Source organism: Scyliorhinus torazame, unplaced genomic scaffold, assembly GCF_047496885.1.
Source record: "Scyliorhinus torazame isolate Kashiwa2021f unplaced genomic scaffold, sScyTor2.1 scaffold_546, whole genome shotgun sequence".
Taxonomy (NCBI): domain Eukaryota; kingdom Metazoa; phylum Chordata; class Chondrichthyes; order Carcharhiniformes; family Scyliorhinidae; genus Scyliorhinus; species Scyliorhinus torazame.
Genome location: NW_027308273.1, coordinates 102,023 through 127,080, shown reverse-complemented (window position 1 = coordinate 127,080; position 25,058 = coordinate 102,023). Strand labels below are relative to the sequence as shown.

The 25,058-nt window shown below is 45.7% G+C and overlaps 3 protein-coding genes across 4 annotated transcripts in view; 1 reads left to right on the top strand and 2 right to left on the bottom strand.

Annotated features, from left to right (window-relative positions):
• Positions 1-2,477: 2,477 nt before the first annotated feature.
• Positions 2,478-25,058, top strand: part of LOC140406458 (uncharacterized) — a 32,441-nt gene continuing 9,860 nt past the window's right edge. Inside the window, exons 1-2 of the mRNA XM_072494498.1 lie at positions 2,478-2,585; positions 4,930-5,954. Of these exons, the coding sequence (XP_072350599.1) occupies positions 5,260-5,954 (695 nt within the window). The 5' untranslated portion in view covers positions 2,478-2,585; positions 4,930-5,259. The remainder of the gene's footprint in view (positions 2,586-4,929; positions 5,955-25,058) is intronic.
• Positions 13,608-14,508, bottom strand: LOC140406453 (uncharacterized). The gene is made up of 2 exons (XM_072494492.1): positions 14,398-14,508; positions 13,608-14,291 (listed from the first exon to the last, which is right to left on the bottom strand). Exons 1-2 carry the CDS (start codon positions 14,506-14,508, stop codon positions 13,608-13,610), a joined length of 795 nt encoding a protein of 264 aa, XP_072350593.1.
• On the bottom strand, positions 14,550-17,249 carry LOC140406455 (uncharacterized). 2 transcript variants are annotated; one of them, XM_072494495.1, is made up of 2 exons: positions 17,158-17,249; positions 14,550-16,560 (listed from the first exon to the last, which is right to left on the bottom strand). In XM_072494495.1, the coding sequence occupies exon 2, from the start codon at positions 16,138-16,140 to the stop codon at positions 15,346-15,348; it is 795 nt and encodes a 264-aa protein (XP_072350596.1). In that variant the 5' UTR covers positions 16,141-16,560; positions 17,158-17,249; the 3' UTR covers positions 14,550-15,345. The 2 variants fall into 2 exon arrangements, with proteins under 2 accessions (XP_072350596.1, XP_072350595.1); XM_072494494.1 differs by lacking the exon at positions 17,158-17,249 and adding an exon at positions 16,711-16,910.

The window sequence follows — 25,058 nt, the reverse complement described above, 5'->3', positions numbered from 1 at the left end:
GCCTGTTTGGGGGCCGATGAGTCTGGAAGCTCTACGTGTTTAGGTTTGGTGATGTCAGTACATTGTAGTCACTAAAAAGAGTGGTGATTCCATGGAGAATAGTTGGAGTCAGCCACTTTATCATAATTGGCTGTTAGACTTCACCTCATTATAACACATTTTTGTAATTAATAATTTGTACTGTACATACGCTCAGTGATTAAATATATTCAATAGCATCTCCCTTTAAGTGTCAGATACTCTAATGTAGCTTTAGACTTGTATAACAGCTTTCAGGGCCACTGGATTTCTCAATGCACTTTCCAGCTAATGATGTACTTTCTGAGGTGTAGTCACTGTTGTGTAGGAAACGTGGCAGCAAATTTAGGCAAAACAAGATAAGAACACAGGAACAGGAGAATGCCCTTCAGCTCTTTGAACCTGCTGCCCAATTCTATAAGATTATTGCTACTCTGGCTGAGACTTTCCTGTCTCACCCCCATAACCCTTGTCTCCTCTGTCAATAATCTGTCAAACTCTGCCTTGACTATATTCAATGACCCAGCCCCACTGCTCTCTGATGAAGAGAATTCCAGACTAAACACCCTCTGTGAGAAAAACATTTTCCTCAATCTCCATCTGAATGGTGGATCTCATATTGATAAACTGTATCCCCTAGTTCTAGTCTCTCTCATATTTGGAAACATCTTCCTAATTTCCACCCTATTAAATCACCTCAGGATTGTAAAAGTTTCTATAAGTGACTAAGGACCTAACATGTTCCACCTTTCTGCATAAGAGAAGCCCTTCATCCTGAGAATGAGTCGAGTGAGCCTTCTCTGAACTGCTGCGAACACAATTATATCTTTGTGTTTCAAACAAAGTGAAGAATTAGTGCACAATATTCCAGATGTGGTCTCACCAAGGCCCTGCACAGCTGTAACTTTCATTCCCCTTGTGGGAAACATTAATATTCCAGTTGTTTTCCTAATCACTTAATGTACCTTCATGTTAACATTTTGTGATTCCTGTACCAGGACACCCAGATCCCTCTGTAACACTGAGTATTGAAATCGCTCTCCATTTAAATAGAATTGTGTTTCTCTATTCTTCTTGCCAAAGTGAACACAGTCAAGCTTCCCCACATTATATTCCATCCTGCAAATTGTTGCCCACTCACTTAACCTGTTTGTATCTGTTTGTAGTCTCCCTACAACCTATTGACAGTTAACAAACAGCAATAGGATAATAATGATCTGTTTTAGTGATGTTTATTGAGGGATATATATTGACCAGGACACCTGGGATAACTCCCCTGCTCTTCTTCAAAAAGAATGATGTGGGATATTTTATATTCACCAAAGGAGGAAAATGGGACCACAGTTTCACACATCATTTGAAAGATGGCACCTCCAAAAGAGCAGCACTCCCTCAGCACTGCACTAGAGGACAGCCGTGGTTTTGTTCTCCAGTCCTGATTGAGAAATGAACCCAGAACCTTTGGAACTGAGAGGCAGGAGTGTTATCCGCTGAGCCCTGACTGACGGTGAAGGTGAAGAAGACTGGGAGGAAACATATGTGGAGCATCAAAACCATCACAGACCAGGTGGACCTTATGGCATGTTTATTTGATGTCCATTCTATGTCATTTCAATCAGATTGGAATTGTTGATTTCACACCAATGGATTTGTTTGGGGGCGATGCTGAAAGTGAACTGTTTTATTGTAAAATAATTTCAGCTGAGAGTCCCTGAATGAATGTGGAGAGATCACAAACAGCAGTTCTTAAAAAGACACTGATCACCCAGCAATCAGCAGACCCAACTGAACTACAGGAAGGACATGACACAGGGTGTGCAATTCAAATTTGGTTCATTTGTCCTAAATCCAGAATTTTAAACTCCATCTCAGTTACAGGCGTCTCTAACATCAGCAAAAATAAGCCCCAACCTTCAGCATCAATAAGATTTGGTACAGCAACAACAGCAGAATCACTCTTTGTCTCAAACAATAAATCTGTGTCCCCAATCTCTACCTCCTCCCTACTGGTTGTAACACTACTTCATCCCACTATCCTCCTCCTGCTTTTCCCCCAATTCTCCTCCCCTGAAGGTGCTGACTCTCGGGTTCAGTTTCATTCACACCTATTCCCTCCCCAATATGTCACCCAGGTGACTAAATCTTTACACCTGAAGTTAACAAACTGTTCTGCAAAGGGAGACGTCACAAACAAATCCAGTGACTGTGTGTCAGGGTTGGGTCACTGCTCCCTCCCGCTGCCCCACTCTTGAACCCAGTCCCAGGAGTTTGGAGACTGGGCTCCACATGAGTAATTGCGGCCGCGGCTCCCACAATTCCCCGCACTGGAGAAAGGCTCTATCCGCCGCGTGGGTAGACGGCCCGGGACTGCGCATGTGCAAGAGTGAGGGGCAGCTGCGCATGTGCGGAGAAGAGTCAACACCCTGATCTTCCTGCTGAGGTGTTGACCAATGGGAAAAATTGGAGGACCGGAAGGACTCTGGTTCTCCAGTCAATCAGTGCGCCGGATTTGTATGAATGAAAATTGAGCTTCACAGACGGAAACTGTCTCCTGTCTCCAAACATCTGTGAGTAACACACTTTATTTTCTCTCCCTTTTCATTTCTTTTCTCATTCTGACCTTTACTTGGTAACTTGCAGCAACTGAAGGGAAAGGAAGTGAATCCAGGGAGGGTGCAGACTCTGGAAAGCTTGGCCCAGGTCTCTCTCTCTCTCTCTCTCTCTTAAAGACATTGACATCCTTTGCTCCCTCAGCTTGATACATTTATTTGTCTGGTTAAAAGGATGGTCTCTTTCCCAATGTTCACAATTAAAGGGCTGGTTTCCCCAGGAGATGGCTGACATTTAAAGGGTCAGTAAATTAATATCGGACAGAGATATGCCTAGTGTGAAATAATACAGATTCGATATATTGATGGTTCTGTAATAAAGTACATTTAATATTATTTCTAGTTGTGTAATATTGTACTGTAGAGGGCAGCATGGTGGTGCAGTGGTTAGCATTGGGGACCCTGGTTCGGTCCCAGCCCCGGGTCACTTTCCATGTGGAGTTTGCACATTCTCCCGCATCTGCGTGGGTCTCACCCCCATAAACCCAGAAAGATGTGCAGGATAGGTGAATTGACCATGCTAAATTAGCCCTTGATTGGAAAAAAATTAATCGGGTACTCTGAATTTAATTTTTTTAAAATACATATATTGTACTGTAGCTACATTATATATTTCCAGTCATCTCTTTCCTCGGAGGGTTGTTTGTCTCTGGATTTCTCTTCCACTGGGATCAGTGGAATTGAATATTTTCAAGGATGAGTTCTACCAATTTCTGATTGACAAGGGAGTCAAGGGTTTTGGGGAATAGGCAGGAAAATTAAGAATTCTCTCCCCCAGAAGAGTGTGGAACCTCAGTCATTAAGGATTTGCAAGATAGAGATTGATGGGTTTCTAGATATTACAGATATCAAGGGATATAGGGCATTGTGGGGAAATGGTGCTTATGTAGATCAGCCAATGATCTCATTGAATGGCTGAGCTGGTCTGAAGGGATGAATAGCCGATTGCAGCTCCTATTTCTTTTTTTTTTTTAAATATATTTATTAAAGTTTTTTAACACAATTTTTCTCCCTTACAAACAAACCCCCCCCCCTCCCTTGTAACAAAAAAACCCCGAGAAATCGCGCAGAGCAAGATATATACATGGCAAGATGATATATTTACACAGCTTTGTACACTGGCCCTCATTCGTACGTGCCAGTTTCCCCAACCCTTCATGTTATCTCTTGCTCATCCACCCACCCTGGCAGTCCCCCTTCTCCCCCCCCCCACCCCCCCTCCCAAGACGTCCCCTCCCCTCCTCCCCCCCTCCACCCCCCCACCCCAAGGTTGCTGCTGCTGCTGACCGACCTTCCTCTAACGCTCCGCGAGATAGTCTAGGAACGGTTGCCACCGCCTGTAGAATCCCTGCGCAGACCCTCTCAAGGCAAACTTAATCCTCTCCAACTTTATGAACCCAGCCATATCATTTATCCGGGCCTCCGGGCTGGGGGGGCTTCGCCTCCTTCCACATTAGCAAGATCCTTCGCCGGGCTACTAGGGACGCAAAGGCCAGAATGCCGGCCTCTTTCGCCTCCTGCACTCCCGGTTCGTCCACTACTCCAAATATTGCTAGCTCCCAGCTTGGCTTGACCTGGACTTTCACCACCTGAGATATTGCTCCCGCCACTCCTCTCCAGAACCCCTCCAGTGCCGGGCATGACCAAAACATATGGACATGGTTCGCCGGGCTCCCTGAGCACCTTCCACATCTGTCCTCTACCCCAAAGAATCTACTCAACCTCACCCCCATCAAGTGCGCTCTGTGGACCACCTTAAATTGTATCAGGCTGAGCCTGGCACATGAGGAGGAGGAATTAACCCTACCTAGGGCATCAGCCCACAGACCTTCCTCGATCTCCTCCCCGAGCTCCTCCTCCCATTTACCCTTCAACTCTTCTGCCAGCGCTTCCCCCTCTTCTTTCAACTCCTGGTGTATTTCCGACACCTTGCCCTCCCCGACCCATACACCCGAGATCACCCTATCTTGAACTTCTTGTGCCGGGAGCAATGGGAATTCCTTCACCTGTCACCTCACAAAAGCCCTCACCTGCTGCAGCTCCTATTTCTTATGAACCTCTCAGTCCGAGAGATGAAGTGGTCAGCGTGGATGTATTGATCAGCCTGAATCAGCACCTTAAGAAGAATTGGGAGGGTAAATATTAGATACAGCAGAATGAGAATGGAGGGAGAGTGTGTGGGATGGAGATTTACAGCTTTTGGGGAATGAGAGAGGAAAGAATGTTTCATAGAAATTAAATTGTCTGTTCTGAATTTCTGCCCTGTACTAAATGTGATGTCTGTTGTGAATTCTACTTGCAGGATATTAGAAAAGGAGGGATTACAGACAGACATCTCAAACCAAAAGTCCAGATCTCACTCGAGTCACTCGATTATTAGGTTTGTGACGATCAACAGCCTCATAATCTGGAAGGAGAAATGTTTGTCCGCTTCAAAATATTTCAGACATCAGTGTGACTGGAAAGCACTGCGACACACAGGCAGCTGAGTGAGAGTGTGGAAAGAGCTTTAACCGGTTTCACAGCCTGAATAGTCATCGTACCATTCACAGCGGGGAGAAATCATCCACATGTGAGTGGTAAAGGCTTCAACTGCTTGTCCAATCTGGAGAGACACTCGGGCAAGCGCACCATGGAGAAACCGTGGAAATGTGGGGATTGTGAGAAGAGATACAATGCACCATCAGTGCTGGAAGCTCATCGACGCAGTCACACCGGGGAGAGGCCATTCACCTGCTTTCAATGTGGGACGGGATTCATTCTGCAATCCCACCTGCACAGACATCAGCGAATTCACACTGGGGAAAAGCCGTTCACCTGCTCTCAGTGTGGGAAGGGGTTCAGTGATTCATCCACTCTGCAGAGACACCAGCGAGTTCACACTGGGGAAAAGCCATTCACCTGCTCCCAGTGTGGGAAGCGATTCACTCAGTTATCCCATCTGCAGAAACACCAGCGAGTTCACACTGGGGAGAAGCCATTCACCTGCTCTCAATGTAGGAAGAGATTTGCTCAGTTATCCAGCCTGTGGACACACCAACGGGTTCACGCTGGGGAGAATCCATTAACCTGCTCTCAGTGTGGGACCGGATTCACTCTGCAATCCCACCTGCACAGACATCAGCGAATTCACACTGGGGAAAAGCCGTTCACCTGCTCTCAGTGTGGGAAGGGGTTCAGTGATTCATCCACTCTGCAGAGACACCAGCGAGTTCACACTGGGGAAAAGCCATTCACCTGCTCTCAGTGTGGGAAGGGATTTACTCAGTTATCCCACGTGCAGAAACACCAACGAGTTCACACTGGGGAGAAACCATTCACCTGCTCTCAGTGTGGGAGGGGATTTTGTGATTCATCGCACCTGCGGAGACACCAACAAGTTCACAAGTGATTACAGGGGTTGGATTCTGCTGATTTTGTTTCTGCTCTCATTTACATCCAGGACTGCATTTCGTTCATCTAACAGTTGGACAATGGGGATGGTCGGAACTTTTCTTTCTGCTGGACTGACCGGTCTGACTAATTTGCCTCCAGTGGGCTGATGCTTTTTGGGCCTTGTTGCGATTTTGGCTTCAAATTGCACATGGATCACAGAGTGAAAGGGGTCTGGAAGTTCGAAGATAATTATTTCTCATTTCTGTTTGGAAACCCCCAAAGCATGCCATGTTGCCATGAGGATGGCTTTGGTGTTTACATGGTTCTTTTGTCTAATTTATCTGGGTGTTTCTCACAGAAGGAAACTATCGGTATGAGAGGCATGTTGTCTGAGGTGGACTGAGAAACTACATTAAATGGTATGTTCCGAGATAGGCAGTAGCTAATATTTAAGGAATTATTACATATTTACCAAGGGGTCAGTAAGCACAGCTAGCTGGACGGCCGGTTCGTGATGCAGCACAATGCCAACAGCGTGGCTTCAACCACCCCTAGCGGCTTCGGTTATCCATGAAGGCCCAGCCTTGTCAACATTGCCCCTCAACTGAGGTGTGGTGACCCTCAGTTTAAATCACCACCAGTCATCTCTCTCTCTCAAAGGGGAGAGCAGCCGATGATCTTTTGGGAATTTTAGCGACTTTAAATTCAAATATTTAGATCAAATATAGATTCCTTTCAGAAACAAATATCAAACAGGAAAAGTGATGCAAACGTGGCTACAAGAAAGTTAAAGATTCCTTTTGATCAAAGGAAGGGACCCATAAACTGGACAAAATAGTAGTAAGTCTGAAGTTTCAGGGGCAGCACGGCGGCACAGTGGTTAGCACTGCTGCCTCACGGCGCCGAGGTCCCAGGTTCGATACCGGCTCTGGGTCACTATCTGTGTGGAGTTTGCACATTCTCCCGTGTTTCCGTGGGATTCGTCCCCACAACCCAAAGATGTGCAGGGTAGGAGGATTGGCCAAGCTAAATTGCCCCTTAATTGGAAAAGTGAATTGGGGACTCTAACTTTAAAAATAAAAAGTCTGAGATTTCGGAACTTGTTTAGAATTCAGCAAAGGAGGACCAAGAAACTGATAAAGAGAAAATAGAATATGAGAGCAAACTGGTGATAAACATAAAAACCGACTGGAAAAGCTCCTCTAGGACTGTGAAAAGAAAAAGATTAGGAAAGAGCAATGTGGGTTCATTCCAGACAGAGAGAGGAGAGTTTATAATGGGGAATAAGGAAATGGCAGAGAAACTAAACAATGTGTCTGCCGTCATGGAGGAAGACACATTAATTGTCCCAAAAACACTAGGGAACCAAGGGACTAGTGAGCACAAGGGACTGAAAGAGGTTAGAATTGGTGAAAAAATAGTAATGGAGACATTAATGTGGCTGAAAGTTAATAAATCCCCAAACGCTGCTGCTCTACATCCCAGAGTGTTGAAAGAGGTCGCTGGAGAGACCGTGGATACATTGGTGATCATCACAAATGGGGCTGATTTAGCACAGGGCTAAAGAGCTGGCTTTTAAAGCAGACCAAGGCAGGTCAGCAGCACGGTTCAATTCCCGTACCAGCCTCCCTGAACAGGTGCCGGAATGTGGCGACTAGGAGCTTTTCACAGTAACTTCATTTGAAGCCTACTTGTGACAATAAGTGATTTTCTTTTCATTTCATTCATTCAAAATTCTATAGATTCTGGAATGGTTCCTGCAGATTGGAAGGTGGTAAATGTAACCCCAATATTAAAGGAGGGAGAGAGAAAACGGGGAACCACAGACCCATTAGCCTGACATCAGTAGGAGGGAAAATGCTACAATCTATTCTAAAGGATGTGATAAGACACGAATTATGAGCAGCAGTAGGCCACCCGGCCCCTCGAATGGCCTACTGCTGCCCCATTTCATCTGATCGTAGTATTTTTGTGAATCTTTGTTGCACCTTCTCAAAGGGCTCGATTTCCTTTTTCTAAATGGCGATCACAAATGTTTACTGCCTGTGTAATCTAACCCTGGTTCTAAACAAGTTTAACGTATTGAACAATTCTAACCCTCAAAAATTGAATCTTATTTTGGGGCCCCACACTTTAGGACAGATGTGAAGTTCTCAGAGAGGGTGCAGAGGAGATTTACGAGAATGGCACCTGGGATGAGCAACGTCAGTTAATTGGAGAGACTGGAGCAGATGAAATTTCTCTCTATAGATCTGTCCCTTTTCATTTGTATCCCTCAGGTGCCCCTCCAACATCCTTTGGGAAACATTCCAATGTCTCTGCTTCAAATCCACTCGTAGGAAGTGGATTCCTGGTATTTACCACTTTTCTTTAAGTGCAAATGCGGCTCAGAAAGCACAGAAGGAGCCCAATCCACCCCTTATGCCTATGCTGACTCTGAACATTATACATAACAAGGTCAAGGAAGCCATTTTAAACTCGACTATGTGACAGGAACTTTATTTCAAAAGGTAACACTGTATCAACCTAAATGCTTGAATAAGCTGCATAGCAACAGAAATTGTTTAAACTAAGAATTTATTTTATCATTTTGATCAGCTACACAATATTATGTTTTGTCCAATCTGGCATCAAGTAAAAGTATAAGGCTGATACTTCAATCCGATCACGATGAGTAAGAAAGAAAGCTATTGCCGTCCAAACTTGTCTTTTTGAATCAGTGGATCTTGTAGTAACCAAATGTATTAATTAAAGATTACTGTACTAATTAGCTAATTAGCTACCTGTCAGTAACTGATGATTAAGTACTGACCTTAATTGAGCTACAATTAATGAATCAGTAATTATAGTAAAAGACTGAGTTTTATTTGCTGTAAACAAAGAAAACCTTATTTGCTGTGTATGTGCTGTGTATGTAAAGAATGTGCAATGAAGTGAGTGGCATGGTGGTGCAGTGGTTAGCACTACTGCCTCACGGTGCCGAGGACCCGGGTTCAATCCCCGCTCCGGGTCACTGTCTGCATGGGTCTCACCCCCACAACCCAAAAGATGTGCAGGGTAGGAGGATTTGCCACGCTAAATTGTCTCTTCATTGGAAAAAATGAATTGGATATTCTAAATTTATTATAAAAAAGGATGTGCAATGAGGATAAATGTTTGGGCAAGAGAGACCTCCAAGCTCTGATTAGTGTCAACATTTGAAACTGTCTGAATAAGGGATTGTATAGAATCAGATAAAGGGATAATAAGAAACAGTTCTATTGTATTCTTGTCTGAGATAATGAGAGAAGGTGGTGTCTGTAATTGGGGATCCAATTAAAATAATCCAGTTACCAAATTATTATTATTTTTAAAATGTTTTTTATTGTATTTTTGAACAGAGTATATTTTGCCGTTACGTACACAGGATATGATATATCTATATATATGTAAGTAGGCACCCGTTGGTGCCGGCGAGGCACTTCCGGAGGGCAATCCTCGAGTGGGTCTGGTGCCGGTGTTGCCTCTCCCGGTCGGATTTTGCCGCCGTTGTCTTCATGTGCACGCTGCTGCTTCAGCCGGCCCTCCCGTCCTCCACCTGTGTTCTCCTTTTTCTCTGTTCCTGTGGATGTCAAGTTGGTTAATGTTTCCCAGCCTCCCCCCCCCCCCCCCCCCCCACCTCCACCTCCCTGGCTCTCCTCTATTCCCTATCTCTCTCTTTCCCCCCCCCCCCCATGGTTTGCCTTTCCTTCCTCTTAGAATGTGTTGCCCCCCCTCCCGTTCTATCTCCCCCTCTCATGCTTTGGCTATCCAGTGACCAAATTGACTAATTGTCATGTTACAACAGGCCCAACTCTGACGTGAGGAGATGGTCACTTTGGGGATAAAAGTAGAGGTTACGAAGGTCTTCCTTGCAGGCCAAGTACTGAAGATTCCCGAGGCCGAGTTCCAAGGAAATTACTGTCATAGAAAGAGCCAGACTCCCGAGGCTGAATTCCACAAGAATTACTGTCAAAGATGGAGCCAGAGAGGGTTACGCTTCTACAGACTGATCACCCACATGAAGTTGTAAAAGTCAATGTCTTAAAGTTGTTCAGTAAACCTTTTTCATTTAATAAACTTCTTTTAAAATTTACCATCCAGAGAATTCTGCCTTTGCCTTAATTGGTTAAAGTCTTGTCTGACCCAAAGTGAATTTATTAAATGGTAAGTTGGGGGTGGCTGAAATCAATTAAGTTCCAGATAACAAGATCAGATGACAGAAGTCTTCAATTTAAAAACTTTCATTTCTATAGCACCTTCTACAACCACAGGACGTCCCAAAGCCCTTTGCAACCAATGGAGTGCTTTTTGAAAAACTCTTTTATTTTTATTTTCTCACGGCACACAGAAACAAAAGGTTAAAATGGTTTGAATTGTCCACATCAATCATTGGCATTGTTGACAGAAATATAAAAGACACAGTATAACAAAGACACTTTTAGTTTTGAGAATCAAGTTACACGTACAGACAGGTGTTGATACAGCAGATAAACAAGAGTTTGATGATAATAACTGGTCCGTATAAAAGTTGTTTCCTTACATAGAGCACCAGTGAAAAATGACCACGGAAATATATGGGAAAACACGGTTTTAAAAAAAGGCAAATAAAATGTATATAATGAGTGGGGCTTGGTTGGTTGCGGGAGTGCTCTCTGTGGTTTAGTTCATGTGAATAATATTCCCGTTACTGGCAGCCACCTTTGAAATAATGTTTGGCTCTGGGAGTGGAATGCATGTGGGATTCTGTCCATCTCAAATCGCTCTCTGACTTCGGATCACCAAGTTTCACAGGTTGGTAGAATGGGTTTCAGCTATTTGAGGACAACACCCTTCATGACAGCAAAACCTGTAAAAGATTGTGTTGTTTTCTTCGTTCCATCTCTTCTGGAATTGTACCTCACAGAGCAGCTGGAGGAGGGTCTGTGGGATGTCCATGTGCAATACCTCAGCCAATGTTTTGAATATCTTATCCCAATCTCTCAAATTTGGCCACAATCAGAATGTGTGGAAGTAATGATTTCCTGCAGTCTTTTCAGTAACTACTTGTAGAGGAGGAACCAATTCTTACAGTAATATGTGGTCTTCTGAAGTAGCACGGAATGAGCTTCCATTTATATTCCCTCCGGATATTTGGGTCGGTGACTAGATTGGTCTCAGGACAAGTTTGATCCCAGTCTTCCACTGCTATCTCCTGTTGCAGTTCAACCGCTGCAAGCGCTGGAAGCCATCCTGTTAAACATGCCCAAAATGAAATCCATGAAATTGCCCCCTTCATGTTTGCAAAGAAAATGTTGTATCAGTACGTATGCTAATAATGTTAGTATTTGGACGGCCAAATTCCCCTCTGATCTGCTCAAAAGATTTTGGAGTATCTGCTGAAATATCTGGTGAAGGTGAGGCAATATTCAGACCATTTCTTAAAAAGTCCTTATCGTGCGTGGAGAGTATTAAATGTTTTATAGACCCAATGGTGGTCAGAGCCGAGATTGAACCAGTTAAATGGAATGATTTCTGAATTTCTTTCCAAATATTGTTAGTCAATCTGGCATTCACTCATTCTGCAATCCCTTAAGCTGTTACCCAGAAATGGCAGTGCTGTTAATGGAAGTTGGGACGCAGGTTTCTCCAGGTTCAGCCACCGTGTGTCTACGCTGTCTGTTAACCAAGCTGTCACAGATTATAGTTGAGCTGCCCAAAAACAGGAGATCAGACAATGTAACAAATTGAATGCAGATTCAGGAATCTGAACAGGTAACATCTGGAACAGGGACAACAATCTGGGGAGGACATTCATCCAAATACCTTCAATCTGTCCTGACAGAGAGAGTGGTCGGCTCAGCCACTCATCCAGCCCACTCTTCATACAGTTAACGATGCGAGTGTAATTTGCTCCATATATTCTATCGATTGTTGGTGGGACAAGAATACTGAGGTATTTAGTGTCCGACTGTGCCATTTAAAGGCACGTTGTTTCTCCATATGGTTGGGATTTGTCCACCATTGCTTCAATCTTTTTAACATTAACTTTATAACCCGAGTCACAGCCTACCTTTTAAATACTCTCTTTCATAGAAAATATGGATGTTGCAGGATCTGATAAGTAAAGCAGGACGTTATCAGCATAGAATGACAACTTGTGCTTTTCCTCTCCAGCTAGAACCCCTTTCTGTCTGTCTTGTCTCTCACCATTTGGGCTAAGGGTTCTATACATAAGTGAACAGAAGAGGGGGACAGATACCAACCCGGTCTTGTTCCCCTCTCTAGCCCAAAGACTTCAGCAATATGACTGTTCACACGAACAGAAGCCCGTGGATTTGAATAGAGGATCTTGAGTCCAAACTCCAGGCTGGTGTAAAGTCTGAAATAGGTACACCCATGATATTCGATCAAATGCCTTTTCAGCATCTAAAGATAAGATCATGGCCTCAACTCCATTCCCTTGGACATGAGTCATGATGTTAAGGAGCCTGTGGAGATTGTCTCCAGTGTAACACCCAGTTTGGTCTGGGTGTTAACACCTCAGTTATTATCCTGTTTACTCTATGGGCCAGTATTGATGTTAGAACCTTCAGGATACAATTAAGTTATGATATGGGGCGATGTGACCCACACTCTGTTGGGTCTCTCCCCTCCTTATGAATGACCGTTATAATTGCATCTCTCCATGAAGGAGCCAATGATCCAGTTTCTAATGAGTGACGATAGGCCTGCTGAAGTAAAGGTGGATGCATGTTTTTAACGGTCTTATAAAATTTGTTTATGTCGCCACCAAGGCCAGGGCTTGCTTTTTAAAATATAAATTTAGAGGACATAATTATTTTTTCCAATTAAGGTGCAATTTAGCCTGATGCACGAGAGGATAAGAATCCCTGGTTTGCCCAGGATCTGCCCAGCTTACTGTGGTCTATGTCTGACAAATGTGTTTCTTGTAAAAATGCAGTTTTGCAGCTCAGATGTTTCAACTGACAGAGCATCTTTTTTCTCTCAATGGGTTTATGTCACCCTTTCACATTAAAAAAAAAAAAATTTAGAGTATGCAATTAATTTAACATTTTCATCTGGAGCTGAGAAATTTCACCACAAATAATCTTGGGGTGAATTAGCATCTGACGGCTTTTGTTGCAGTGATCTGTGAGCCCACTCTTGTTGCAGTGGGAAATCGATCGGGAGTTTAAGCAGGTTCTTGAGAAAGCTTTCGACCCAGCGGATAATGTCCCACCTACTGAGTTTTCTGGCACCTCATAAATTCACAGGTTGTTCCATCTCATGAAATGTTCGAGGTTCTGATATCTGTCCTCTAACCGTCTGTCTCTCTGGTGTAAATAAGAAAGGAGCCTGTATCTGTGAATGTTACTATCGTAAACCATACTAATTCTGTTCTCAGGCTCCACTATCCTCTTTCCCAAACCGCTGACAGCTTGTTCCAGTTCTGAGACTGAATTTTTCATTGTCCCAAGGGTGTCACTAATGTCTTTTCTGAATTTTCTCAGCTCAGTCAGGATAGTCTCAACTCAGACGTTTCCAGACCTGAATGTGGTGTTGGGACGGGCCCGTTCCTGCCATATGAAGAGGGGCTGAGGCTTCTTACTGAGTGAATCCCTTCCCACACTCCGAGCAGATGAATGGCCTCTCCACAGTGTGTACTCGCTGGTGCTTCCGCAGGTGAGATGAATTAATGAATGCTTTCCCACACTCAGTGCAGGTGAACAGCCTCTCCCCAGTGTGAACCCGTCGGTGTATCAGTAAATTTGATGAATGACTGAATCCCTTCCCACACTCAGAACAAGTGAACGGCCTCTCCCCAGTGTGAACTCTTCGGTGTGTCAGCAAGCCGGATGTATTAATGGATCCCTTATCACACTCAGGACAGGTGACTGGCCTCTCCCCAGTGTGAACATGTTGGTGTATCAGTAAATTTGATGAATGCCTGAATCCCTTCCCACACTCAGGACAGGTGAACGGCCTTCTCCTAGTGTGAAGCTGCAAGTGCTTCAGGAAGCTGGATGAATTAATGAAACCCTTCTCACACTCGGAGCAGGTGAACGGTCTCTCCCCAGTGTGACTGCTTTGATGAATTTCCAGCACAGAAGGGGATCTGAATCCCTTTCCATAGTCACCACATTTCCACGGTTTCTCCATGGTGTGGCTCTGACTGTGTCTCTCCAGGTTGGACAACCAAGCCTCATGCACACAGAACACGTGTACGGTCTGTCCCTGCTGTGATTGGGATGCTGTTTTTTCTGGCGGTGTAACTGGTAAAATCTCGTTCTACAGTCAGTGCACTGGGACACTCTCATGTCGGGTATGTGCATCTTGGTGTTTTTCCAGTTATACTGATGTTTCAAATATTTTGAAACGCTTAGAATGCACAAACATTTTCTCGATTCAAAGGCCAATGATATTCAGGTCCTGATGCAACGATGACTGGCAGATCTTGACTCAACATCCAATCTAATGTCCTGTAAAAGGAGATGACAAAAGTCATCACTGTCAGTCAAGGATAGAAATTCAAACACACAATTCTAGTTTATAATAATAATAATCTTTATTGTCACAAGTAGGCTTACATTAACACTGCAATAAAGTTACTGTGAAAAGCCCCTAGTCGCCACATTCTGGCTTGTTTGGGTACACGGAGGGAGAATTCAGAATGTCCAAATTACCGAACAGCACGTCTTTTGGGACTTGTGGGTGGATACCGGAGCACCCGAAGGAAACCCACGCAGTCACGGGGAGAACGTGCAGATTCTGTACAGAAAGTAACCAAAGCCAGGAATCCACATTATAGAAAGGATGGGATAGCACTGGAAAGGGTGCAGAGGAGATTTACCAGGATGTTTCCTGGTTGGAGAGTTTTAGTTACGAAGAGATAGACTTGGATTGTTTTCCTTGGAGCAGCGGAGACTGAGGGGGACATGATGAGCAAAATTATGAGGGGCATAGATAGAGTAGACAGGAAAAAACTTCTCCCTTTGGTATAGGGATCAGTGACCAGGGGGCATAGATTTAAGGTAAGAGGCAGGAGGTTTAGAGGGGATGTGAGGAAAACCTTTCTCACCCAGAAGGTGGTGGGAGTTTGGAACACGCTGTCTGAAAGGGTGGTGGAGGCAGAGACCCTCATGACATTTAAGAAGTATTTAGATAGGCACTTGTGAAGTCCAGGCTATGGGCCAAGCACTGGAAAATGGGATTAGAATAGGCAAGTGGTTGTTTTGGACTGGCGCAGCCTCGAGGGGCCGAAAGGCCTTTACTGTGCTGTATGACCTATGTGAAGTTGGTTACAATCGGATCAGCTGGTGTCTCTGATGGATAATAGAGTGATTCACTTCTCACATTGAGAGCAGGTGAACGGCTTCGTCCCAGTGTGAATCCGCTGGTGTCTCTGCAGGGTGGATGAATGTCTGAATCCCTCCCCACACTGAGAGCAGGTGAACGGCTTCTCCCCAGTGTGAATCCGCTGGTGTTTCCGCAGGGTGGATGAATGTCTGAATCCCTTCTCACATTGAGAGCAGGTGAACGGCTTCTCCCCTGTGTGAACTCGCTGGTGTGACAGTAGATTGTATAACCGAGTGAATCCCTTCCCACACTGAGAGCAGATGAATGGCCTCTCCCCAATGCAAATTTGCTGATGTTTCTGCAGGCTGAATAACTCAGTGAATCCCTTCCCACACTGAGAGCAGGTGAATGGCCTCTTCCCAGTGTGAACTCGCTGATGTTTCTGCAGGTTGGATAACTGAGTGAATCCCTTCTCACACTGAGAACAGGTGAATGGCCTCTCCCCAGTGTGAACTCGCTGATGTAACTGCAGGTTGCATAATTGAATGAATCCCTTCCCACACTGAGAGCAGGTGAACGGCCTCTCCCCAGTGTGAACACGCTGGTGTCTCTGTAGATGGAATAACTGAGTGAATCTTTTCTCACACTGAGAGCAGGTGAATGACTTCTCCCCAGTGTGAATTTGCTGGTGTCTCTGCAGATGGGGTAACTGAGTGAATCCCTTCTCACACTGAGAGCAGGTGAATGGCTTCTCCCCTGTGTGAATGCGTCGATGAGCTTCCAGCAAACATGGGGCTCTGTATCCCTTCCCACAGTCCAAACATTGCCAAGGCTTCTCCATGTTTTCGGTCTCCTTGTATCTCTACAGAATGCACAATTGAAGCCTTGACCACACACAGAACACATGTACGGTCTCTCCCCGCTGTGAATGGTGTGATGTTTTTTCAGGCTGTGTAACTGGTTAAAGCTCTCTCCACAGTCAGTGCTCTGACACACTCTCACTCAGGTGTGTATGTGTGTCTCGGTGCTTTTCCAACTGATGTTTAAAATCTTTTGAAGCTGAGAGATGAGAGAAACCTTTCTCCTTCTAGATTCAAAGGCTGATGATATTCAGGTCCCAAGGAATTGAGTAAAATTTTGTTGGATTTTTGTTTCTTAAGGAGTCTAAATTTTGTATAGATTTAGACTGTCAGATCTAAATCTCTCAGATCGAGATGTGTCGTTTGAAATTTCTGTCTGTAATTCCTCCTCTTCTAACATCCTGTAAAAACAATTTACAAGAATTATCTGTCAGTACAGAATAGAAATCTAGTTTCTCTGGAACATTCTTGTTCTCTCATTCTGCAAAAACTGTAAATTTCCATCCCACACACTCTCCCTCCATTCTCACTCTGCTGTATCTAATATTCACCCTCCCAATTCTCCTGAAGGTGCTGATCCATGCTCACTGCTTCCTGTCCTGGATACAGACTGAAAATCTTCATGAGTTACTACACAAAAAATGTGTAATATACAGATTGGATTCAGTTCCTTTCCCTTCAGTTGTTGCAAGTCGCCAATGTCGTCCCCGCCCCCGAATGAGGAAAGAAGGAAACATTGATTTCCTCGCACAGAAGAGGGAGCTCAATGTCCAACTTCCGGGCTGTGACGCCACAATATAGCCCAGCCTACATCAACCAATAGGAATCATTCTGTTCCACGGTGACGTCATAGGGTTCCAGTGCGCAGGGGCGTCACGGGGTCACGGGTGCCCGCCTCCACCCATTGTTCTCCCTCCGCTGGCACCTCCTCGAGACAAGGTTACCGGGCAACCATCTGACGGCTCCGGCCAGAGCGAGAAGCCGCTCGGTGACCTTACCCTCTCGCCTCGTCCGGGACTGCGCATGTCCAAGGGAGAGGTGAAGCTGAGCATGTGCGGGGTAGCTCCCACCTCCTGACTGTCAGGATGACGCGTTGGCCAATGGAACGCCTGGGCGACCGGATGGACTCTCGTCCTCCAGCCAATCTTCGCGGATTTTGTGAGAACGAAAACTGGGCTTCACACAGACTGAAGCTTCTTCCTGTCTCCAACATCTGTGAGTAAAATGCATTTTCTCCCCCTTTCCATTTCTTTTCTCATAATAAATGCACTTTATTACAGAACCAATAATAATATGTAATCTGTACCATATAACAACACGATACATATCTCTGTCCGATATTCCTTTATTGTCGCCTTAAATGTCAGCTATCAACTGGGAAACCAGTCCTTTAATTTTGAACATTGGGAAAGAGACCATCCTTTAGCCAGACAAATAAATGTGTCAAGCTGAGGGAGCAAAGGATGTCAATGTCTTTAAGAGAGAGACCTGGGCCAAGCTTTCCAGAGTCTGCACCCTCCCGGGATTCACTTCCTTTCCCTTCAGTTGCTGCTAGTCACCAATTGAAGGTCAGAATGATAAATGAAATGGAAAGGGGGAGAAAATAAAGTTTTTTATTCCCAGATGTTGGAGCGAGGACGAGGTTTCAGTCTGTGTGAAGCTCAATCTTCATTCACACAAAGCCCGCGTGCTGATTGGCTGAGGGACGGGTCCTTCCGGTCCTCCAATTCTTCCCATTGGTCAGCACCTCAGCAGGAAGGTCAGGTTGTTGACTCTTCTCGCACATGCGCAGCTTCCCCTCTTCCTTGGACATGCGCAATTCCGGGCCGACCGCGCTGCGGATCGAGAGGTTTGCCCAGCGCGGGGGACTGTGGGAACCGCGGCTGCCATTACACATCTGGAGCTGTCACCAAACTCTTGGGACTGGGATGGAAAGTGGGGAGGGCGGACATCAGCCTGGTACAAAGCACATCTAGGTGGTCACTGGATTGGATTGTGACGTCCCCCTCAGCAAAACAGTTTGTTAACTTCAGGTGTAAAGATTTAGACACCTGGGTGGCACATTGGGGAGGGCAATAGGTGAGAGTGAAACTGAACCCGAGAGTCAGCACCTTCAGGGGAGGAGAATTGGTGGATATTGGGATGAATTAGTGTTACAATTAGAGTGTGTTGGGGGGGGGGGGGCAGAGATTTATTGTTTGAGGGAGATGAATGTTTTATGACAACTTGAACTGACAGCTTTAGGTTTCTATCCTATACTTGGTGATTTAATACAGACAGAAACCACAAACCAAACATCAAGTCACGATTCAAAGGAGTCACTCGATATTATTGGCTTTTGTGGACAGTGAAATGTTTTGTCTGTTGTGTCTGCGGTAAAGGCTTCAGTTGTCAGTCTGAGGCTTCCACTAATCATCCAGCCTCGTTGATAGACAACTGTAATCAGAGTGGGAATGAACAATGGGCGAGATTCACCGGTCGCCGAAACTGGTCGGACAGTCCCTGTTTCCAATGAAATCGGAGGCGGCGCTGCTTTCGCGATGCGCTGCCCCCTCCAAAGCAGCGTACTCTAGGAGTTCGGCACTCACCATATCGACACCCTCCGGATGTTGCCGGAGGCCAGCCCCAATGCTCCAGCCTCGACCGGCCAAGTTCCCGACGGCGTGGGTCTCTCATGGTCTTACCTGTCGGGAACTCGGCGTGGCGGCTGCGGACTCAGTCCAGCGTCGCCACAGTCGGCGGAGGGCCGATCCGCGGGCAGGGGGGACTTTGTCAGGGGCTGGGGGCACTATTAGAACATAGAACAGTACAGCACAGAACAGGCCCTTCGGCCCTCGATGTTGTACCGAACATTGTCCGAAACCAAGATCAAGCTATCCCACACCCTGTCATTCTGGTGTGCCGTTTTGCCCCAAATATTCGGTTGGAAAAGAACACCGTTACCACGCTGGCAACAGGACATAGCCTGAGAATCGGAGAATCCAGCCCAACCTTTGTAATCTCCTTTCCCAGGTGATGAGTAGAGAGGTTTTTGCAGACAGGAAACACAAACCAAACATCCCTATTCTGAGATGTGTCCTTTTAGATTGGACTCTAGACTTGGGACTTGGTTCTTAGGCTATGGACTTACTCCGGTGTCTGCTTAACACTTGTTTATTAGTTCTACATCTAAACAAGTTACAGAGTAGGCATGTTACTCCTCGGCGCGATTTCAACCCTCCGTGAGTCTAACACATGTTAATAAATCAGCATCCACGTCTTACAGTAGCATGTGCCATCTCTTAACCTGTTACACTACATCTCTTCCCACCCCCCTCCCCACTCCCAAATATACTATCCAGGGGTTCTGTAGCCGTCTAAAATACATGTCAACAGTTTTGAGAAGCTACACAAAGTCTGCAGTGCCGCCTGCACACCTGCCTTTGAGAACGTTGCTGCAGTCGGTCCAGTAACAGACAAGAAAGGTGCTGACGAAGCTTTTGCTTCATTTCATGAAGACCTGATGCAGCCGGTACCAGAGAAAATGGTATTTCCACAACTTGCACTGCTGGCCTCTCTGTGGGTGGGGCAAGGGCAGGGACTGCTCAGCAGGGAGGGTCATCATTACCTCTCCCTCCAGTGAACCTCCTCCTTCAGGACAAGGACAGGGACTGCTCAGCAGGGAGGGGCATCATTACCTCTCCCTCCAGTGAACCTCCTCCTCCAGGACAAGGACAGGGACTGCTCAGCAGGGAGGGCCATCATTACCTCTCCCTCCAGTGAACCTCCTCCTCCAGGACAAGGACAGGGACTGCTCAGCAGGGAGGGCCATCATTACCTCTCCCTCCAGTGAACCTCCTCCTTCGATATGGCCAAAATGTTTTTTTACATCAACATCATCAGTGCTGCCACCCTGTTCTTTGATGTGTCCTTCTATATTGGACTATAGGCAAGGGCCTCGGCTCTGAGACAAACTGCAGACGTATTCTGATATCTGCTTAAAAATAGATTATTAGTACTATATTGGAACAGTTACAGAACAGGCATGCTGCTCAGAGACAGGATTCCAATTTCTCGGAGTCTAATACACGACTGGCTGATGCCACTGGTACATCATCATCAGTGTCATACATTAGCGCATTCCAGCTGTTAATCCTTTATGTTTGGAGTGGCACTATGGCACAGGGACGGCACGGCGGCACAGTGGTTCGCACTCCTGCCTCACAGCACCAGGGACCGGGGTTCAATTCCGTTCACAGTGACTGTCTGTGTGGAGTTTGCACTTTCTCCCCATATCTGCATGGGTTTCCTCCGGGTGCTCCGGTTTCCTCCCACACTCCAAAGATGTGCAGGTTAGGTCGATTGGCCGTGCAAAATTGTCCCCAAGTGTCCAAGAGAGTTAAGTGAGGTTACTGGGTTACAGGGATAGGGGTCAGGGAGTGGGCCTAAGTGGGATACTCTTTCCAAGGGTCGGGGCAGACTTGATGGGCCGAATGGCCTCCTTCTGCACTGCAGAGATTCTATGTTACAATTCAATCATGGATGTGATTAACAGCAGCAGTAACAACAGAATTCAACCCCTTTAATCACTCGTGAACACACTGGTGCCTCAGCAGGTTGGACACCTGAGTGAATCCCCTCCCACACTCAGAGCAGGTGAACGGTCTCGCCCCAGTGTGAACTCGCCGGTGCTTCTGCAGTGCGGATGAGTCACTGAATCCCTTCTCACATTCGGAGCAGATGAATGGTCTCTCCATTGAGTGAACTCGCTGGTGTGCCTGCAGTTGGGATAACCGACTGAATCCGTTCCCCACACTCAGAGCAAGTGAATGGCCTTTCATCAGTGTGAACTCGCTGGTGTGTCACAAGGTGGGATAACTGACTCAATTCCTGGCTACACACAGAGCCGATCAATGGCCTCTCCCCAGTGTGAACTCGCTGCTGTGTTTGCAGGCTGGATAACTGAGTAAATTCTTTCCCACAGTGAGAACAGGTGAACGGCCTCTCCCCAGTGTGAACTTGCTGTTGTTACAGCAGAGAGAATGAACGAGTGAATGCCTTCCCACACAGAGCAGTTGAATAGCCTTTCCCTGGTGTGAACTCGCTGGTGCAACAGCAGGTTGGATGAATCACTGAATCTCTTCCGACACTCAGAGCAGGTGAATGCCTCTCCCCAGTATGATTGTGTCAATGGGTTTCAAGTGCAGATGGGGACTGGAACCCTTGCCCACATTCACCACATTTCCATGGTTTCTTCATGGTGCAGGTGTACTTGTTACCATCGAAGATCGATGATGAGTTGAAGACTCGTTGACACTCCGAACACGTGTACGGTCTCTCCCCGCTGTGAATGGTGCAATGTTTTATCAGGCTGTTAAACTGGTTAAAGCTCTTTCCACAGACAGTGTCTTGAACACTCTCACTCAGATGTGTGTCTCGGTCCTTTTCCAGTCACACAGTTATTTAAAATATTTTGAAGCAGACAGATCGGGCAAACATTTCTCCTTCTAAATTCAAAGGCCGATAATATTCAGGTCCCAAGAAATCAAGTGAGTTCAAGGCATGCCGTTTGAGATTCCTGTCTGTAATTCCTCCTCTTCTAATATCCTGTAAAATGAGTTTACAAAAGTCATCACTGTCAGTACAGGATAGAAATTCAGAACAGTCAATTTTAGATACAATGGAACATTCTTTCCTCTCTCATTCCCCAAAAGCTGTAAATCTCCATCCCACACACTCTCCCTCCATTCTCACTCTGCTGTATCTAATATTCACCCTCCCAATTCTCCTGAAGGTGCTGATTCAGACTGATTGACAGATCACTGCTTATCCCTTTCTTTTCAAACCTGAAAATCTACTGTTACCGGGAATGATTCCGAAAGAATCACTCAGCATTCAGGTCTTCTCCAAATTTAGAGTACCCAATTAATTTTTTCCATTTAAGGGGCAATTTAGCATAGCCAATCCACCTAACCTGTACATCTTTGAGTTGTGGGGGTGAACCCCACGCAAGCATGATGATAATGTGCAAACTCCACATGGACAGTGACCCAGAGCCGGGATCGAACCTGGAACCTCGGTGCCGTGAGGCACCAGTTCTAACAACTGCACCACTGTGCTGCCCTTTAAGGAAATAAACTTGCAGTGGATTGGGGATATCAAGGGGGAATGGAACTGACTGGATTGTCCACAGAGAGTCGGCATGGGCTCCAGTTGCTGACCGCACTCGTTCTGTGCCATAATGACTGGAACTATATAACACAGTCAGTATATGATTGTGCACAGACAGGCAGTGATTGACACACAGGATGACCAGTGAACACACAGAACACAGCAGCCAATCACCAGACAGGACACGACCACTATAAGGCACTAGTTTTCCCACTCTTTTGGGATCCAGTCTCTGAGACAGTCAGAGCCCATGAGCAGCAACTAGAACATACACCATGTGGTAGTAAGATAGTCTGGTCAGGTTAGCCTCAGGTCTCCAGTCAAGTCAGCATAGTGTCAACCCACAGTTAAAGTATGTATGATAGTTAAGAGTTCAATAAAATCAAGTTGCATTTCTTCAAGTGTTGGAAGCCTGTCTCTCTCTCACTGCTGCAGCAAACGCAGTGGTCGCAGACCCGGCATACCCAACACATCATGATACCAGTGAGTCATGCTCGAGTTTGACGGACCTACCTTGAGATAGTCATCCTTTGACCAGCGATCAGCCATCCGGTAACATGGACCGCGTCCGCCCTCCCCTGCAGCTCCGCATCGGCGGCAACCTCATTGCTAACTGGAAGATTCTCAAGCAGAAGTTCCAGCTGTATCTTGACGCCACCGACTTGGAAACCGCATCAGATGCCAGGAAGATCAATCTCTTCCTCTCTACAGCCGCGGACCACACTATCCACATCTTCAACTCCCTCACCTTTGCTGAAGGCGAGGACATGACAAAGTTTAAAACAGTCCTGCTGAAGTTCGACAGCCACTGTGACATCGAAGTCAACGAGAGCTTTGAACGCTATGTGTTCCAGCAGAGGCTGCAGGGTAAGGAGGAACCTTTCCAGTCCTTCTTAACCCACCTCTGTATCCTCGCGCAGTCCTGCAACTACGGCTCCACTACCGACTCCATGGTCCGCGACCAGATCGTTTTCGGGGTCCACTCCGATCCCCTTCGCCAGCAGCTCCTTAAAGTTAAGCAGTTCACCCTTACCATCGCCATCAAAACCTGCGTCCTCCACGAGCACGCTAACAACCAGTACTCCCATATCAAGGCGGCAGAGATGGCACGGCAAGGCCCCCACGATGCGGAGCGGGTGCAGGCTATATACCCAACACATCACATATTACACTGGAGCTAATAATAAATGTACTTTATTACAGAGCCATAAATAATATATCTAATCTGTACCATATAACAACACGGGACATCCTATATTAATTTACTGTCCCTTAACCAAGGACACGGACATGGGAAAACTGGATAGACTCTGTGACTTGGGAAAGAAGATCTCTTGGGAAGGTTCAACCAATAGTAAAATGGACTCTTGTTGACAAGAGCACTGGGACTCTCGAGCAAGCTGAACTTTAAAACCTCATTGTCACATTGGGTTAGTTTTGTTCAGGTTTAAGCTTATAGTTTTGCCAAGGTGATATGTTTCATTGTAAAATGGGAAAAAGAGAAACCATTATCTGTACAATGTGTAATAAGGTCGTTGTTACAGTGTTTATAATGTTCAAATGTGTTGTAGCATGAAAGGATTCTGAAAACATGCTTACTTCAGAAGCTTTATTCCTTGGGGATGGGCAGGCATGTGATGACCCAGGTACTTTGGGAACATTTGTGCAATGACCCCTTTAAGACCCAAAGTGAAACTGGAGATTCTTCTGGAGGAAATGAATTGATTTCCTGGTTCTGAGGTCATCAGTTCCAAGAAATGACCATGTGACCTGAGGTTGTTCTGGGAATGAAAAGCTGGAGAAGCTAAGCGTAAATAGACAGATAATTGTATATTCAGTTACACGTTCCATCCTACTAAAGCAGGTTCAGTTGCTGGGGGGTAAGAAGAGTTAAGAAGATAACCTGCAGTTCAAAACAGAGCATGGAGCTTCCAACAAGTCCGGGTGTTGAAGCAGTTCACTGAGAATACAGCAGGGACTGTGTTACATCGTGTGTTACACAGTTGGAAAGGACAGCTAGCTGAAGTCTAGGAGAGCACGGGGTTGTGGATCGGAAGACACCACTTGCTTCTATTTCAGTTATGCAAAATCCAACCATACTGTTTAAAGAGGTCATAAAATGGAGTCTCTGGAGACATCGGAGCCTCACAACCCGAAAGAGAGAGTATTTGCAAGCATGCACTTTGTTGATGTTCATCCTATTCATGGATCTTGGATAGAATTCGGCTGTTGGTGGAAGTGACTCGAAGGCCAAGTCCATTGGACGGGAAGTGAGGGATCCGACATTGCAGAGGGAGATTGGGAAGAGTGTGAGATTGTCCATGGTACAACATTTCGACAGGAAGTAATGTGAGAGCTCAGAACAACGTGAGATGGATCTTTGTTGTACTGACTAGTAAAGTAAAATTTCTCTTGTTCTGTGAAATATCCAGTCCCTGTTAATTAAAGTTTGTGTCGATTTTAGTTGGTTTGTTACAGTGAAAGTTTGAAAATGTGAAATTTTGTCCATTGGTTTTCTTTCCAGTGGAGATTCCTTTCATTTAATAAGTTATCAATCTCTACAGAGATGGTAACAAGAGACAGAGTCATTAGGGCAGTGGAGGAGGTCATTCTACCCATGCTAACCCTGTGTAGATCATCCATTCAGTCCCATTCGCGCCTTCTTCCCCGTACCCCTGTATGTTTATTGCCTTCAAGTCCCCATCCAATTTCGTTTTGATATCTGGGAAAGGTGGGAGGAACCAAAGGA